Source organism: Boleophthalmus pectinirostris, unplaced genomic scaffold, assembly GCF_026225935.1.
Source record: "Boleophthalmus pectinirostris isolate CB_2022bp ecotype Guang Dong unplaced genomic scaffold, ASM2622593v1 HiC_scaffold_14, whole genome shotgun sequence".
Lineage (NCBI taxonomy): Eukaryota > Metazoa > Chordata > Actinopteri > Gobiiformes > Gobiidae > Boleophthalmus > Boleophthalmus pectinirostris.
In genome coordinates, this window is record NW_026571047.1 from 1,497,441 (window position 1) to 1,516,289 (window position 18,849).

An 18,849-nucleotide genomic window follows, 5' to 3' on the forward strand; every position below is an offset into this window, starting at 1 on the left:
ACAGAATCCCAATATATCAGGAAACCAGGAAGTGTGTGTTTGCATGCTAGTTGCTCTCATCTTTACAGTTAAATTTGTAAAAAGTGCTTATAAACTCATCAGGGTGAATAATAAAGTTCAGAATGTTTAAATTAAGTGAGGAAGAACTTTGGAGCACTGCAAACTGTTTCTGTTTCATCTGCTTGTTTCTATGGAGATGTCATTGCTCTGCCTGGAATGTTCCACAGTATGACATTAACCCTTCCAGACCGACCGTATAATATATACAATACCTAGGAATGTTTTATATAATCTCGCATAACTTTCCCACCATAAAAGATAGAAACTGACTTTTTTCCTCTTGAAAAGCTGACAGTTGTGTCTTTCTGAGCATATTTCCTGCATTATCCTTCACCACACTCACGCTGCGTGATGACGTAGGGAATAGGAACTTTGTTTTCGGCCAAACTCATGCACTCCGTCCATTTTGATTGGTCCAAACTTTGCCAAAGAGTGTAGTGAGTCAAGATGGTCGATGCTCTGAGCGTCTGTGTTCGTAACAACAACACTTATTTCAAATCAATGGCAAATTTTGCATCTTGGTCTGTTTAATTGTGTATCCCTTGCTATTTTTTATTTGAAAGGTTTATTTCACTCAAAATGTCCAAATCTAAATGTAACAAACCCCATGGAAATGCAGGAAGTGATGTGACTCTGTGTCCTGGACCTGACACCAGCTGTTTCCATGACTGACACCAGGAAAGTTTTTTTGTTGTTGTTGTTTTGAGGCAATCAGGAGATTTTGAGTTTACTTACAGACTTGATGTTTTGTTCTTTTGTAGCTAAGGCCCTAAATTAAGCATTTTTATGTCCAAAAAGTTGTTTATACATGTTTGCTTTATGTTTTGTTCGAAAGAGTATGAATTTTATTTTCCGTTTTTATTATTATTTTTCCATTTGTATTTCTGGTCTTATATCTTTTATTACAGTCATATGACACAACTACAGCAGCATATTGTGAAATAACAGATTGTACTAAAAAAAAGGATGTATAACACTTCATTAGAGGGTAAAAGGGGCAGTTTTAAACGCAAAAAAAATCCAGGCGAGGATAAATGTACTAAAATTACCTTTAGGTTTGGAAGGGCTGAACAGTTTTCTTCTTTACATTTATTCAATGATAGGTGGTTTTACTGCTCAGAAATTTCTAGAAAAACAAGCTAAAAAAAGGTCGCCTCTCCACAGATCTGATCTGGTTTGGTCTCCATGAAGATAGAAAGGTTTAATGCCACACTGCAGAACATTTCAGACAAAGCAACAACATGTCCATGGAGAAAAGCGTTTGACGGACCCTCCACCAGAAAAATCACACAAAGCTCCTTGATCTCGTTGTGTTTTTCATGTTTTTAAGACGATAAACCCACAACCAAATCATGCAGATGTCTGAAGTCATTTTACATCCGAGGGTATTTCGTGCTTCTTTGCTTCTTTGTTCTTAAAAGCCCTTTGAATGTTGTTGTTTCCACGCTTTGAAGGAGTTCCCCCCCCAGCCTGAGTGCACCTGAGCCCCCTCCTCTGCTGCAGGTGACCCTCCACATCAAAGCTCCAGCTCTTTCTTCTCTCGCTTAAAGACGCTCTACCAGATTTTTTACTGTCTTCACAACATAAAAAACAGAACACGATCATTTGAAACAGTTTGCAGACGTCCACAGTTCTTCTTTTGCATTCAGGGCGTCCTCATTATTCATCATGATGAGTTTATAAAGACTTTTCACAGCTCTCATGGCAAGTGTCGAGTTTGGTTGTGATACTAAAGCATGATAACTAGGATGCTAACGTGCATTTCCTGATAATTGGACTATAAAAGACTGAGAACTTCTCACATCGTTTACTTGAGACGAGTGCGTTGGAGCAGTCCAAGAGCATAGAGAAAAACCCCAAACACTGTCTTACCTGCAAAATGTGACATTTATTAGGACAAAAAAAAAGTCTGATGAAGACCTAGTGCCGATACGATGTATGTCCTAATAAATCTCACATTTTGCTGGATTTTTTCTATGATAATTGGACAATAAAACACAATAAAATTAGATGCAAACAGCTCACAGTGGGCTTATGTTGACCCTAAAGGTGCACTGTGTAACTTTTTAGTTCTCCGTCACCTCTTTTGTTTCTATGGAGATGTTATTGCTCTGCCTGGAATGTTCCGCAATAAGTCATTAAACACCTCTACCTAAGACTGTGCAGTGAATTTTGATTGTGATTTAAATTTGTGTGTCACATGATGATGAACAGCTGGATATATAGTTTATTTTGGATACATTTATGTTTTTCTGCATTATTTCATGTTCAAAGTGTATTTTATTTATTTTATGTTTTATACTTCGCAAAACTGCTCTAAGGTTCATCGGTAGCCTATATTTATTTTCAATTTGAAAAGTTTTGTGTAAATTATCAATAACAAAAAAGTGTTGTTATTTAGTTTTGTTCTTTTGGGAGATAGAGAAATGCTGAATAAATTCATTGTGTAACTAAAAAGATAATCGTGATTTCAATATTGACCAAAATCACTGCAATAATTATTTTTTACATAATCGAGCAGCTCTACCTCTACCTTACATTTATTCAATTACGGGTGGATTTATAAAGGTTTAATGCCTTACTGTGAAACATGCAAAGTTCAATAAAGTTTATTGTTGATTCTTCAAATGAAACATATGAAGAATCGAAATAGTGTTTGTCACTCCCAAGCATATAAATAAATAATAATGGAATAATACATGGAAAAGTCCAAGTTTTTCTTCTTTGGCGAGACACAGATTTGTAGCTTCCTGTCCGTCTGTTTGGTGGTTGGGGCAGGGTTCAGCATCCTAACAGCCTCCTGGATGAATTCCAGACAAAGTAACAACATCTCCAGGGAGAAAAGCATTTGATGGACTCTCCACCAAAAAAGTTACACCATGTACCTTTAAGAGCTGCTCCTACACTATATCTGTACACTGGCAAGACACATAATGATGTTTTTTCTCGCAGTAGCTGTAACACCAAAATGACATGTGGTGACTCCTCTGCACACGAGCAGGAGGTTCTGTGTGGGAAACATGTCAGGTGATAATGTCAGCTTCAGCATCTGCTCTCACCACTGTGGAGCTTTCAATCATGTGTGTGCATATGTGTGTGTGTGTGTGTGTGTGTGTGTGTGCGTGTGTGTGTGTGTGTGTGCGCGTGCGGAGGTTAGTCCCACTGCCACAGACCTGCCCTGTCATCAGTGTGTGGAAAAGTCAAAAGAGGAGCTGTGTTCCACCTCCTGCAAACGTGTGAAAAAAGTTACTTGTAATTTCAATATTTGGACTACCACATAATTAAAGATCCTATAATCGACTCCTGTGAGCTTTAGGCCGTGTTAGAATGTTGTTACCTCCTCAAAAACACACATGAGTTGTTTTTAGTTTCATTCACACATGTTGGAGTAACTCTGCATTATTGGTCTGTAGGGGTGTGCAAAAATATTGAAATATCCATATATCGCATCGCTTACTTTGATGATACAGTATCGATATCATGGACTGCTGTATCGAGATATTGCTGAGAGTACATTTAGACATATTTCACTAAATTATTTTGTGTAAGAGCTACGATTGTGTTGAGATTTTCACTGTTTTGAGTAAAATGGGCGTTTTTCATATTAACTTTGCACAAATGTAGTTGACTTATTGGACTTTTAGTCTCACAACCATGATTTAGCCTTTGTTTTTCATTGAACCGTATCGAATTGATTTGAAATATATTGTATTGAATCGTATTGAATCAAAAGTGCACTGTATCGAAAAGCGTATCGTATTATGGCCTATGTATCAAGATATGTATCGTATCGACAACTTCTTAACGACACCCAGCCCTATTAGTCTGTAACTAAAATCACTTTTATCCCAGTACAGAGGTGTAATATAAGCAGCTCTTAGGGTGAAAATGAGACGGATGTTTACTGTCATTATAAAGAGTTTTATTTTCTGTGAAACAGGAAGTGCGCTGTTAGCAGTCTGATATTTGCTTACTTTAAGCCCATGGACCACTATAGAACCTACTGCACCACTGAGGATTACACACATATAAGACACATGGGAATAGAAAAGAAAGTTCTACCATTTAATGTTGGAAATCACATTCTGTTATCGTGGTGTCAGAATCAGTACTGAGTATCGAGCCTTCGCTGCCGTTGCTCTCTCCCTCTGAAACTCTCCCCCACAATCCATCAGGAACTTGGACTCAGTGCAGCACTTTAAATCACTTTTAAAAACCTCATCTGTTCAAACTGGTGTTTCCTCCATGATTCCCCCGTTTTCTACAGTGTCACTTTTTATTTATTTTTAAAGCATCTTTGAGTGTCCAGAATAGTGCTGTATAATTCTGATGTATTCTTATTATTGAAATGGAGTCAGTGATGGTTAAAGTGTTTCTCTCCACAGTATGGAATACTCTAGAGCTGTAGTGGGCAATTCTTTTTTCCATGAGGCCACATGAGAAACAGAAAATATTGTGGAGGCCAAAACTCAATGCATAATATTAATTGTATTTCTTAAAAAAATAAAATAAATAAATCAATATTATAAATGGGTCCAGTCAAGTGGTAACGGAGGGAAACAGGGGCAGATTTTTGACATTCAAATGTCTCTTATTCAGAAACTAGTGGGACTATTGAAATAAGTAAAGTATCAGAATGTAGGAAAGAGTTAACACTCCAACAGGGTCAAGTTAAACCTGTGATATTCTTTCAAGTTGTTGACAAAAAATGTAAAAACTCATGTCGGTAACGGAGGAAATGAAATATGCAGCACTTTTTGGGCAATAAATCCAAACAGTGATAACTCTTGGTTCTCACGTACATATCCTTAACAAACTGGTTTAAATATTTGCTTCATATAGTTTTCTACCATATGGTACAAGATTAGGTTGAAAAACCTCTAACTTTTTGACTCATGAGATTTTTTATTAAAAAAGGTCATGGTAACGGAGGGAAAAGTAACGGAGGGAAAATTGTGCAAACAAGTAGAAGGTGCAGGATTTTACATCATTTGTCACTTTTTTTCTTCCAAATACTTTAATATTACTTTAAAATGAAAGTAAACTATTTCTATGAAATATGTCAGTCCTTCCAAGTTAATTTTTATCATTTTAAATCTTTTTTTTTTTTTTTTTAATCCTGTACCTTCATCAACAGTTCAAAGATGGAATAACACAAGATATGATGAAATACATCCATTTATTTACATGATTTGCAGGTCTTTGAAATTTGGGAAATAATTTTTGTTCCATGTTTCATACATGGTCTGTTTAAAATGTATGGAACTTTAGAACCAAAAATGGTACAGAAAAAAGGTCAACAGTTTCATAAACTAGAGTACATATGTATCTGTTCAATACATTTTTATATCAGATGCATTAACTTGAATTTTTGGCCTTGTTGTTTACTTCTGCTTGACCGGGTCCTAATATGAGTAAATATCATTGTTTTGTCGATCTACTCAGTTTGGGAAGAGTTTATGTTCTGACTAAACAATGAAAAAGTGAAGTTGCCGAACAAAATATGTCATTAAAAAAACACCTCTAAAATAAAAACAATGCAGTTTTAGTCCAGGCACGAGGTCAAATGATAAAATATGTTTCTTTTATAATTTCAAATGAGTTTAAATGAGCCGGTCAGAGTCGACCAAAGGACCGAATGTGACTCTGGACCTGCACAATGTCCACGTCTGATGTAGAATTATTACAAATGGAAAACTGAACCGAACAAATGACTCCTGTCTCTGATCTGTATGAACAGACAGAGAGAGAGAGAGAGAGAGAGAGAGAGAGAGAGAGAGTGAGAGGAAACAGAGAGAAAAGAAAGAGAGAAAGAAAGCTGAAGGTGAGAGAGAGGAAAGAAAGAAGAAAGTGAAAGAGAGGAAAGAGAGAGAGTGATTAAGATGAAAGAGGAAAGAGAGAAGAAAGTGAGAGAGAGAGTAAAGAGAGAAAGAAAGAGAAAAAGAGGAAAGAGGGATGAAAGAGAGAAAGAGAGAGAGTCAGAGGGAGAGAGAGAAAGGGAGAGAGAGGAAAGAGGGAAGAAAGAAAGAGGAAAGAGAGGAAACAGAGAGGAAAGAGAAAGAAAAGAGAGAGGAAAGAGAGAGAAAGAGAAAGGAAAGGGAGAAAGAGTAAAGAGAGAAACATGAGAGAGTAAAGAGAGAGGAGAAAGAGAGAGAGAGTAGGTGGCAGAGTGAGGGAGGGTGGGTGGGTGGGTGGGATGGCGTGGTGGGTGCGCTATGTGAGGAATGCCGGCTCATGTTGTAACTGGAACCCCTGAAAGGCTGCGTTCTCCGGGGAGCGTTCCTCTGAGCGCGACGCCCCTCCTCCCCTCCCTCCCTCTGTCCGTCAGTGAGCTGTGTGCCCCCGGGCTCGGCCTTTTCCTCAGCTCCTCAGCTCCTCAGCTCGTCTACTGTCTGTACTCCCCACACGTAAATCTGCCATGGCCTTTGCAGGAGGAGCCGGAATACTCTCATAAATTCTACACAAGTAAGAGTACTGTTACTTCAACACAACAGAGAAAGAACTCAAGCAACTATTAACAAGGATTTAGCTCAACTTCTACACTCATCAGGAAGAGGAAGAGTATGAGAGTATGTACATGATATCAGATTTATAATTTGAAGTTCATGTAATGTGGAAAATCAGATAGAAATCAATATTAAAACTAAAATTAGAACTAGATAATCATTTGAGGAGGTACTTTTAGACCAGACGTGGGCATTGTGCCGCTCCATGTTTTGTCCTTTTGTTGACTCTGACCGGCTCCATTAAGCTCATTTGGAACTACAAAATAAACATATTTAGAATTTGACTGTATAATAAGTAAAGCTGCATTGTTTTTATTTTAGAGGTGTTTTTGTAAATTAATTTTTTTATAAGGTGACGTCACTTTTTCATTGTTTAGTCAGAACATAAACTCTTCCCACTCTGAGCAGCTCATCAAAACAATGACATTTATTGCTTTTTATAAAGAAATACAATGAATATTCTGCAGAATTGACTTAAGCATTTTGACCTCCACAATATTTCTGTTTCTCATGTGGCCCCAAGGGAAAAAAAAAATTAAAAATAAAATAAATTGCCCACTCCAGCTTTAGAATGATGTTGAGTAGGGATGTAACAATAACTAAATAACTAAATAAAAAGAATATCGTGATAAGGTATCGTCAAAGTTCTCACAATAATCATCACAATATATCAAACCACAAATCTCTTTGCTTAAATGAAGAGTTTTGATGCAGCAATAGCTAAATAAAACACAGAGGGAACTACATAGACCATGATCCTTTGCTCCAGTTCAGTGAAGACGACAAGAAGAAATAATACTTCTAACACTTTGAAGTCTTAGTTCTTTGGATTAAGTCTTGTCAAGGCATTTTAAGAGGAAAAAGTAGCATAATTGTTTTGTTTGTTTGCTTCCACCAAATATCGCAATAAATATCGTACTGTGAGATGTGTATCGTGAAAATATCATACTGAGAGATTTGGATATTGTTACATTCCTAATCGTGAGCCTCCCCACCATGTTGTGAGCTTTCCCATGATATCACAATAAATATCGTACCGTGACGATATCGTATTGTGAGACTTGGATACCGTTACACCCCTAATGTTTCTCTGTATCAGAACAAGTGTCAGAACACATAGACTAGTACACACACACGGACCAACATGAACCCACTGCACCACTGACCATTACACACATATAACACACATGGGAACAGAAAAGAAAGTTCTACCATTTAATGTTGGAAATCTATTCAGTGTATCATGGAATTGGTATTGAGTATCAAATCTATTCCTTAGTATTGAAACTGAGTTTGAAATTTCAGTATTTGTGACAACACAGACACAAAAATGAGACAAATTAAAACATATGTAAAGGAGCTGCAAGAAACACAAATGTTCACATCATTTCATTTTGTCACATAAAGTTTTTGTCACTTTAGACTCACTCACAGTGGGAAGAGTAACCACAACTTTTACTTAAGAAAGAGTACTGTTACACTGTACTATAGTTTACTCAGATGAAAGTATTTGTATTTGTATTTTATTTATTAAAGGGACAATGCAGGTTAAAGTGTTGTGGATCTTGTAGTGGGACAGGGGCCCGACCGTGTACATTTTTCTACACAAGAACAGAGTCAAAGCAAATTTGATCATGTTTCCAGCCTAATATGTTGTGTTTCTTTAAATAACACAGTGATGGTGGGTCTTTATTTTTTGTCTAATATTTTAAGAGCTTGTTTAGACACTATTTCAGTTGGTTTCAGAGTGGTCTTGCATGCTCAGGCCTAGTTTGTCATGAAGTATGCGAGAAACTATCATTGCATTAAAATACACCTTAGAAAGTGTGAAGTCCATGCTCCCACACGACAATTCTTCAGAAACATAGAAAAACATGATATAAAACTGTACACAGTAACTTGACAAACCTGATGTGACGTACAGTAGGTACAGCAGGATGGACGCTGATTGTGTTGTGATATTACTCTGAAGAGGGAGTGACTTAGCACATGGAGCAGCAAGAAGGGAGACTTGGGGGCCGTCCACACGATAACTTTTTTGGTCAAAACGGAGACGTTTGTAGTCGTTTTGGTCTTTCATCTTTTGTGGGCAAAAACAGAGTTTTTTGAGAACAGGTTCCAGAGTGAAGAAATCTGAGGATGCTGGCGTTGTGTTGTAGTGTGGAAACTGCAGCTTTTCGACAACGATCCTGTCATCGTCAGGGTCCTCCACAGCCCTCGAACTGGCCTCCACAGACCGCAAGAGTGTTGCCAAAATGGGACAGGTGTAGCTTACGGAGCCGCTCCTGTCTCCCAGCAACCGAGACACACGCTAATGTTAACAACACGCACCACAGATTATGCACACAGATCAATAACAAAAACTACATTTATACTGAAACAAATCCGTGTATCACCATATCAGAAATGATCTGCATCCAGACACGTCGTTTTTGTGTCCGCAAGTCTTCCCTCTCCACACAACTTTGTACATATTTGTTTACGTTTTACAGAAAGGAAACTTAAAACCACATGACTCATTTGCATAAAATAAGTGCTCAAAGAAACAGCTCACTGTTGTGCGCTGATGCGTTTCAGCTTCTGTCGGACTAAAGGACAAGACTCAGTGGAATATGTAGGTTCTTTCTGTGACTTATGTTTAACTTTTACAAAACAAAACGGCGATATTTCTGGGATACATCTAAAATCGGCTAAATAACCTTAAAGTTTGAAAAACGGTGATGAGATTTACATTATTAAATATTATTATCATTGTTTACAGCACCACATACAGGTGTGGCAGATGTATTACATTGTTTTCACTCAGTGCTCTGTTGTTGTCTGGACGTGAATATTTATTGATCATGTGTGGATACAAAGTTTTTTCAACCTGCAAAGAGATCAAATCCAGGAGTGTTGTCATGTGGACGTAGCCTTGGAGTATTCAAAATGAAAGTGAAGTTTATTGCACATCCTCTTTAACATTCCAGGTAAAGGAGTGAGGTCTCCATGGAGACAAACACAATCTCTAAAGTTAAACAGTGCACCTTTTAAAAGTTACTCAAGTACATGTAACTGAGTACTGCCCTCCTCTTGTGTAATACGGTGCTCAGTCACTGCTTGTGTTAGTCATGGAATTTCTCCACTTTTTCAATGGGATAGTTTTTCCCATACTCCAGCTGCCCTGCACGTTACCCCATCCATCCTCTGCAGACGTGTGATTTTCCACACCCTAGTCCAGACACATGCGATTTTCCACACCTTAGTCCAGACCGCAGGAGATTTACAGCCGCCTGGCTCCGGGTTCAGGGGCCTCTGTGGCACTGGCCCTTTACTGCTCCAGTGGGCTCTATAATGTTTAGTCCCCTCAGTGAGAGTGAAGGAACAAAATGGAAGTGCTCAGAAGTCATGTTGTGTGCAGAGTTTGATGCTAAAGAAAAGGCTCCATACAGATGTTGATACACACTGATCATAGAAACTCTTTTTACACAATGTCATTTTCAACTCAGAATAACTGTTTATTATCATGTGGTTTTACTCTGATTCTGAGTTAGATCAGTACTATTCTAAAACTATACAGGAAAGGCCCAATTGATCCTGTTTTTGTGATTTTTTCCGGTATTGATAAAATGCTTAATGAAGAAGAAAAACATATATAAGTCACACTTTTTGGGGGAAATGTATTTTATAGAATCAGAGACCAGGAACTGACATTTCCTGTTTAAAGTCAAGTTGTAGTAATAAGAATAGAAGAGAGAACAACAGACTGTTAACGTCACATATGAACAGTTCTTCAGATACTATAAACAACAGAACAGAACAAGTTTACCAAACTCTCCATCTCACTCCAAATCACTAAATCCATTCAATTCTTCATCCTCGGTGTCACTTCTGAACAACTCGGCTTCGACCTCCGGAGGTAAACAGAGCGCCGCTTCCTCTTCTGTGTCGCTGTCGTCAGACTCAGCATCAGTTCCAGTTAGAATTATTCGGGTCTTTCTGAATCCCGACAGGATGGTTTCAGTGTCACTGAAGTCCAGACTTTGTCCATCCATCCAGTGACTTCAGGAAAGTTTCATGATGCATCCTCTCGGTGTCACAAGTTTCTCTCTCACTCCAAACTTTCTTTCTGCTGCTCGATTATCGTTTTCAGCTGCAGATTTCACAACTTGCAGATTGTAATCTGCAAAATATGATTTTGTTTTTGTGCTCATTTGTGTTCAGTCTTCTCAGTCGACTTTATAAGTTTGTTTAAATGTTAAATTGTTCAGTGGTGCAGAAGTAATGGTGCGATCGACTGATATGATACAGACAGAACAGAGGCTCTTTCTGCAGGAGACATGTGCAGTAGAGTGAAGTGACAGTGGTACAGGAGGAACAGGAGCAGCAGATACTCACACACAAGACTAGAACCTCTCACCGCTTCAGTGTGAACATTTTAATATATAAGTTACACCAGAGTATAAGTCACAGGAAACACCCAAACCATGAAAAAAAGTGTGACTTACAGTCTGAAAAATACAGTATCTATCATTATTAGTACAGTTAGTATCTGAGTATATTCTTTTTGACAATTGTAAGGTTAAACCAGGGCTGGACTAGAACAGAACCAAACTGTCATAGTAATACTAACAACAATCCCATTCAATACTGTCACAATAAAAGGCTTTATAATTCAACACAGACTGTACATATTGGACTTGTTTTGACCTCTAGAGCTGCTTATACATCATATTATTCCAGGACAGACGTGTGCTTGACTTCAAACAGTGCTGATGTGTGCACCTCTCCCGCCCTCCCTCCCCACGGCCCTGCCCTGCCATACCAGTGAGTGTGTGATCATGCAGGGGCATTGCACAAGCTCCTGTCTGTCCACAGCTGAGTCAGGTGCGCTCCTGTCCTGTCTTGTTGCCTCTGCTTTTCCAGGCGGTCGTCGCTGGAAATCTTGGAAAACTCTGATAAGCTTGTGGCGTAAAAGAGGCTGATCACAGCAAAGACACGACAAAACAATGTGATGATGGGCAGGTTTTTTCTTTATTTCCGTGATTATTTACACGGTAGATTCTCACTGATTGAGACATGTAAAATGTAGTAGTAGTAAACAAAAAACAGTTTTAGATTTGCTTTGATCACTGCTTCTTGCATTTCTTGAATTTCTTGACCCTGCACAGGAGTGAAGTGAAAACCAAGAACAAAGACACAACAAAGCAATTATGGGCAGGATGGACAATAAAAATATATTTACACGACCAGTCAGATGTTCAGACACATTTTTTCATATGTTTTGTCTTTATTTTCATGATTATTTACACTGTAGATTCTCACTGACGGCATCACATTCAGCTATGAATGAAACATGTGGAATGTAGGAGTAGTAAACAAACAATAAACTCTTTCAGATTTGCGATTTGCTTTGATCACTGCTTCTTGCATATCTTGACCCTGCACAGGAGTAAAGTAAAAACCATTTCAAGAAGCTCATAAAGAGAAGTCTCAGCGTTTGCAGCACTGTCGACAAAGCAAAGGGTGGATACTCGGAAGAATCTAATCTTTTTTTAACATTTTTGTTCTCTGCTACATAATTCCGTATATCTTGCATAATATATTTGTGTTAAAAAAATGTAGAAAGTCGTAAACAGAAAAAAATCCCGTTGCCTGAGAGGGTGTGACGTTCAGACAGATTTCAGTTGATTGAAGCGTTGCAGAAAAGTGAACGGACTGTGAAATGAATGTATTATGTAACCTTTCTTGTGGACACTTGCTTGTTTTTTATTGACTCATGACTGTTTCACTGTTTGATTTTCTACTTGTTTCTGTTCGTGGTAATGAAGCGGTGTAATCCTTCAGTCGTCCAGAAGTGTTTCAGTGTGGAGAAGGTTTCATCCGTGATCATCTGAACTCAAGAAGCCAATTTCAGATGATGGAACTGGTCTGACTCTTCCCTTTGAGGTTGGACTTCGATACCCAGAAAATGATAAGTCCCCAGAGCTTCTAGTCAGTTCCATCAATGTAAAATGGCTTCTGGATTGAGCTTGAGCGTAAAAACTGTCCTCAGATGAAACCTTCTCTGCACTTCTTTCTCTATTTCTCAAAAATTCTGTGAGGTCCTGTGAGGAGAACGCTCTTGTACACAACAAAAAGTGGAGTGTTAAAATTGACTCTCACAGAATCAACTTTAACATTTTCTCAGAGTTTATATGAGTCCAATCTGTTCTAGCGTTATATAGACCTTTGCAATAATTAGGATTTTGCAGAGTAAAAATATTTTTACAGCCTGATGTATGTTCACTGTGAGATCAGTGGAAGATGTTTTTAAGGTTGTAATGCAAAATTTGCTTTACTGTGTTTACCCCCATGCTGCCCAACACACACACACACACACACAAACCCACATGCACCCCCACACACAAACACACACACACAGACACACACACACACTGTGATAATTTTTAATTTTTTAATTTTAATTTTTAATTTTTTTACTTTCTCACTCTCATACACACACAACACAGCAATCAAGTTTAAAGAAACAATCATCATTTCACTTGTTTTTCTCTGATTCTGTGGTAAAAATGACCTTTGTCCAACACTTGTGAGGAGATTGTGTGTGGGGTCAGTGTTATATTCAGCTCTTGCAGGTTACAAAGTTTTATATGTTTCATGCTGCACATATTTACCAAAGATCTTGTAAGTGTTTTCACTGTCATATACAAATCTTTTAGGATTCATATGAAACATGTTAAAACGGTGTATGATTTGTCTAAACCTTTTCCATATGGGTTGATACTGAAAACATCCCATAAACATGACAGAAGTGGACTGTTCTTGAACAGTTTTAGAGTAATCTTGAACTTTATCCGACCAGTATAGAACTACATGTTAACTTGAAGAAAGCATTATTCATTTGTGCTTAAAATGACTATATCTCCTCAACTTCTACAATTCAACATTCCCAAATCCTTACGTCTGTTCTTGTTGTGTGTTTCAGAGCTGCTGGGTTCCACCAAGAGGCTGAACGTGAACTACCAGGATGCTGACGGGTAAGGACAAACCTGTGTGTGCCGGCCCAGACAAAAGCCCTCCTCTGAGTCAGGACCAAGCTATGGAAAACTTCTGCTCCAGACTGATGTGCAGTGTTGTGTCTTAAACAGTGACTCACAAAAGAGTCGGTTATTATCGTGTCCTCTGAAGACATGACAGGACCTATGCTTACGACACGAATACGAGAACGTGGAAAGTTATAATTAGTGACTCATTCATAATTTTGTTGTAATAGTAAATTGCCTTTAAAAGAACTCTAAGTACTGTATAATTATGTAATGATGATTTATTCAAAAACACTGGACATGAGGCCAGGCTGTCTTTGTTATAATTTGGTGTTTGTGGTTCAAAATGATTTTCCAATCACAAAGCAGAATGGGCCTCACATGAGTGTCTCATTTGTGTTGCCAGTTCCAAAGCTGAAATCCAGTGCAGTGTGTTTAAACCTAAAATGTCTCTCTGATCTGAGCGGTCATTCCCTAAACCCTGCAGCAGTCATGAGTCAGTGCTAGTGCAGCCTCTGCAGCTCAGGGAGGGAATTCTGGAGGTTCTGAGCTTCACATGAGGTCTCTCCATAAACTGAGAATGAGACAAACTTGATGTGTCTCTGTCTGCAGGTGAAGACTCTGGAGACACAGGTTCAGTTGTGATTGTAATATCTTAAAAACTGTAAAAATGCAGGATATGTGCATTTTCTTTAAAGTAGAAGTGAGCAATTCTTTTTTCCATGGGGCCACATGAGAAACAGAAAATATTGTGGAGGCCAAAATGCTTAACTCAGTTCTGCATAATATTAATTGTATTTCTTTATAAAAAAAAAAAAAAAAAAAAAAAAAATAAATTAATAAAATAATAATAATAACAATAAATAAATACATGTTTTGACGAGCTGGTCAGATTGTTAAGAGTTTATGTTCTGACTAAGCAATGAAAAAGTGAGACTCCCTTATAAAAAATGCCATTTAAAAACACTTCCAAAGTCAAAGCAATGCAGCTTTAGTCCATGCATGAGGTCAAATGATAAATATGTTTATTTTGTAATTCCAAATGAGCTTAAACAGACCCATCAGAGTCAATCAAAGGACCCCAGGAGCTGTACAATGCCCACGTCTGATTTAAAAGATTCAGCAATTGTAAATTTAATCACATCCTCGTTGTGTTCTGGTTTGAGACTAGGTTTGGTCCTGGTCACTTCACAATTTGGTGCATTGCTTCATTCTGGTTGTAAGATACTACTGTAGCCACAGCTGCCCTGGGACAGACTGACTAAAATGAGGCAACCAATCTGAGCCATTGTTCCCTCCAACCAGTTTTTCTTTTTTTTCCCTCTGGTGCCCCTCTGTGGCTCTGGTATTCCCAGAGGTCTCCCACCAGGCCCAACCCTGACTTCTGAGATCTGACAAGATCAGGCTTTGAGAAGAGCTTTGACCACAAGGATTAGGATCCCAGTTTAGTGAATTTGTGTGCAAGTGTGAACACATCCTAAATGATTCATGCACGTTGGAGAAATCTTTATTCTCCTGCATTTGATGAGCCACTGATCCAAAAATTCCAGTTCTCCCCGACTCTCCATACATACATTTCCAGAATTGTTTGGGTGCTACAACTAGAAACAGCATTGTGTTTGGGCACAAATTAAACAAAAAAAAAATCACTACTTGCCACAGTGAACTGTTGCTGTTATGGTCAGAAATCAGCACTGCAGGTTTGAAATAAAAATCAGTAAACTCATGTCTTTTATTAAGTGCTTTTAGATCAATATTATGATTTAAAATGTCCAAATGAATGATCCACGTGTGTCAGACTCTTAAGTATATTAAACACAAAAGCACAGTATGTCCTCTTTAAATGTTCTTTTGCACTGCAGCTCTTTAGTCCGTTTGAATGGGACTGTTAGAGATCTTAAAACAATTACTGTCAACTGATCTTTTCCCCCTGAAGAGCACATGTTTCATGATTGTCAATTATTTAAAGATCCTATATTTCCCTAAATTGACTCTTGTTAGAATATTGTTCCTCCTCAAAAACAAATCTGGAGTTGTGTTTTGTTTCATTCACATGTTTGAGTAATTCTGCATTATTAGTCTTTTTACATCTCCAATGTTCTAAATGAAGAGAGTGTTTTCTGTTTGAGAGAAAACACTCTCTTCTCATCAGCCTAAATATGCAGGTTTGTGTGTTAAACATGTGTGAATGAAACAAAACACGACTCCAGGTTTGTTTGTGATGAGGAGACAATCAAATATATCAGAAACAGTGTGATATGGGCTCTTTAATTATTCAAAGTTCCATGGTGGTGTTTTGTTTTCCTTTAATGTACTGATAAAATGATAAGCCAGCTGGTACAGACCAAACAGAAGAGAAAGTATGAATAAACAGATTTGTATAAATAAATCTGTTTTGACTCATCAGCGGCTCACACCAGCCTCAAAATAAATTCCTCATTTGAATTGCAAAGCTGTATCTCATTAACCACTGAGCTGAAGTTGTGCTGCCTGTGCACACATGCAGGGGGCGCTGTGCTGTGGTGGGAGTTTGTGTGTGTGTATTTGTGTGTGTGTGTATTTGTGTGTGTGTATTTGTGTGTGTGTGTGTGTGTGTGTGTGTATGAGAAGAAATGAGAAGAAGATTTGATAACTATGTTTGGTATTGTGAAGATATTAATGCAGTATTTGGATATACTTTTGGTCTCCATGCTGACACACTGTATACAGTTAGATCTGTTCAAGCAGCATTCCCCCTCATTCCCTCATTTTCTACAGTGTCACTCCACTTTGTTTGTCAAGCATCTTTGAGTGTTTAAAATAGGGATGAGCATTTGATTAAATTTACTCAATCGATTGTCAAGAGAATTAACTATTGATTTTTGATTAATCATTACTGTTTTTATATTAAAATAATCATAATTATTATTACTATGACTAATCTGCATAAATAAATTCAATTTTACAACATATAAACCATCAGTACTATAGAACCACATCAGCCCATTTGACATTATCATGTGTTTAATGCAGTTTTGACACATTTGTTTAAGTTTTACAGAAACTAATCTTAAAACCACATGACTCATTTGCATAAACTGTAAGCACTGAAAAAAGCTTTCTCCTTGTGCGCTGATGAGGTTCAGCTAAAGGACACGACTCAGTGAAATATGAGTATTCTCTCTGTGACAGAGGGATGTTGATGATGATGATGTTGATGATGATGGTGAGTGTGTTCTGTGTGTGTGTCACGTTGGAGATGGTTCATGTTTTCAGAGATCAGACGTGTGCAGGTTTAGTGCAGCTCTTCATTTAACATCACTCACTCATTTCACTCACTTTATTTATTTTGCTTCTGTTGTGATGAAAAGACTGAAAAGTGTTTGTCTTTTGGACATGTGACTCAACTTTATGTTAGAGTAACCTGGATACTGCGTTTACATGCACCAGGACGAAACCAGGACACTCAAAAACCCGCTCATACCCGGGACACTGATGTGCTGTAAACACACACTCGCTGAGAGATACAGAGTCTCCAAGGAGCCAGAGCAGAGAAAAAAGCTCTATAAAAGTCTGATGTATTATTTAAAAAAAAATTAAAAACTGTACTATTACACTCATTAAGTAAACCAAGACAGAATTAAATATTGTGTCAGCCAATATCATTATTTTTCAGATATACTGCACTTCCTAGTATGTTTTTGTGTGTGCGTATGTGTGAGAGTGTGTATGGGTGAGAGAGTGTGTGTGTGTGTGTGGAGGGGGGGTATATGTGTGATATATGAGAGGGTCCAAACAGCAGACTGTCAGCACCTCTCCACACACACACACACACACACACACTCACTCTGCTCTGAGTTTAGACACAAAGGCGGGAAGAGAAAGACACACTATTCATATCAGGGACAATAGAATGTGCTTTTCAACATGAAATGATACTTTCTTTTTTTATTCCCATGTGTCTTCTATGTGTGTAATCCTCAGTGGTGCAGTAGGTTCATAGTGTCCATGGGTGTAAACTAGTCTATGTGCTTTTACCCTATCCAGAACAGAAATGAATACAGAATACAAAACAACATTCTACAACTTCACAAACCTGATGTGATGTGCAGTAGCTTCTTTAACGGGTGCATGTGGATTGTGTTGTGGTAGAGTTCTGAAGGGGGAGTGCACAATAAGGAGATAAACAATAAAAGGTAACACAGAGATCTAAATATGTCATGAATAGGCCATAGCAGTGTAATACTCCCTCTTTAAAACGAGGAGAATCATTTGCCTGAAACCCGTGAATAAGAGGCCTCTAAAACAATAGTGCGTTCTTCCCTTTCTAAACCAGCGGGGGAGCTGTTAACCCGAGGCCACAGTCGTAACGTTGACAGATCGGCTCTTGCTCTTCCTGAGGTGCATGTGTTTTTACTTCTGCAGTAAAGTCCACACCTGCACACAGTCTGCTCGTGATTTAAAGGGCCCGGCTGTCCACACAAGGGCCCCGGAAACTCTCAGTGGAGCTCAGATGGACACTCAGAGACTTTCTTTCCACTAACCGTGGACATGTGAAAGTGTGTCAGTGTGGTGGACCAGATGGAGGACTTTCTGCAGATAGTTCAGAGTGTAGAGAAGAACTCTGAGTAGAAGTTTATGGATCAGTCACATCTCATTTATCGCTGAAATGATCATCAACTAAAAAGATCCAGAAAGTCTCACTGTTTGTTTAGAAATCTCTTCTGTAGCTAAAGACAGATAACCACTAAATAAAAACATTTTTATTTGTGCAAATAACAATTTAGTCTTATCTTAATTTTGTTTAAAGGAAATCGATGCTGTTTTCAAGAGCATCTGTAGTAAAAGTTGTGAATGTTGTTATCTCCACAGACTCCAAAACACGTCCACAGTTCAGTGCCCAGCGTCTCCATCTCAGTCTTCAGTCTGTGCCTCTCTTTAAACAGAATTATCTCCAGTTACAAAAGTCTCTTTGCTTGACTGAAGTCTATTCATCTCAAGTGAAGCAGATGGAGCTCACTGGTAGAGTGCAGGCTTTACATGTGTGAGGTCCTGGGTTCAATCTCCAGATCATGTTTAGACAGTTTGTACAGAAGCTGTGTTCACTTGACATTTGGCACAAACTTAGAGAATCAATCAGCACAACGATCAACCTCTTATATTGTAGTTCTACTAAAATATAAATAATATAAGCAACAGTAGTCATGTTTTGTTGACCACCATGTGGAGCTGGCACAGTGGGACATATACACGGACAAGCACTTCACTCTTTAAAGCAA

At 38.2% G+C, this 18,849-nt stretch overlaps 1 protein-coding gene across 1 annotated transcript in view; it reads left to right on the forward strand.

The window, feature by feature from the left end:
* Window positions 1-18,849, forward strand: part of LOC110154052 (caskin-2-like) — a 154,525-nt gene that overhangs the window by 57,605 nt on the left and 78,071 nt on the right. Inside the window, exon 3 of the mRNA XM_020917986.2 lies at window positions 13,534-13,585. Within this exon, the coding sequence (XP_020773645.2) occupies window positions 13,534-13,585 (52 nt within the window). The remainder of the gene's footprint in view (window positions 1-13,533; window positions 13,586-18,849) is intronic.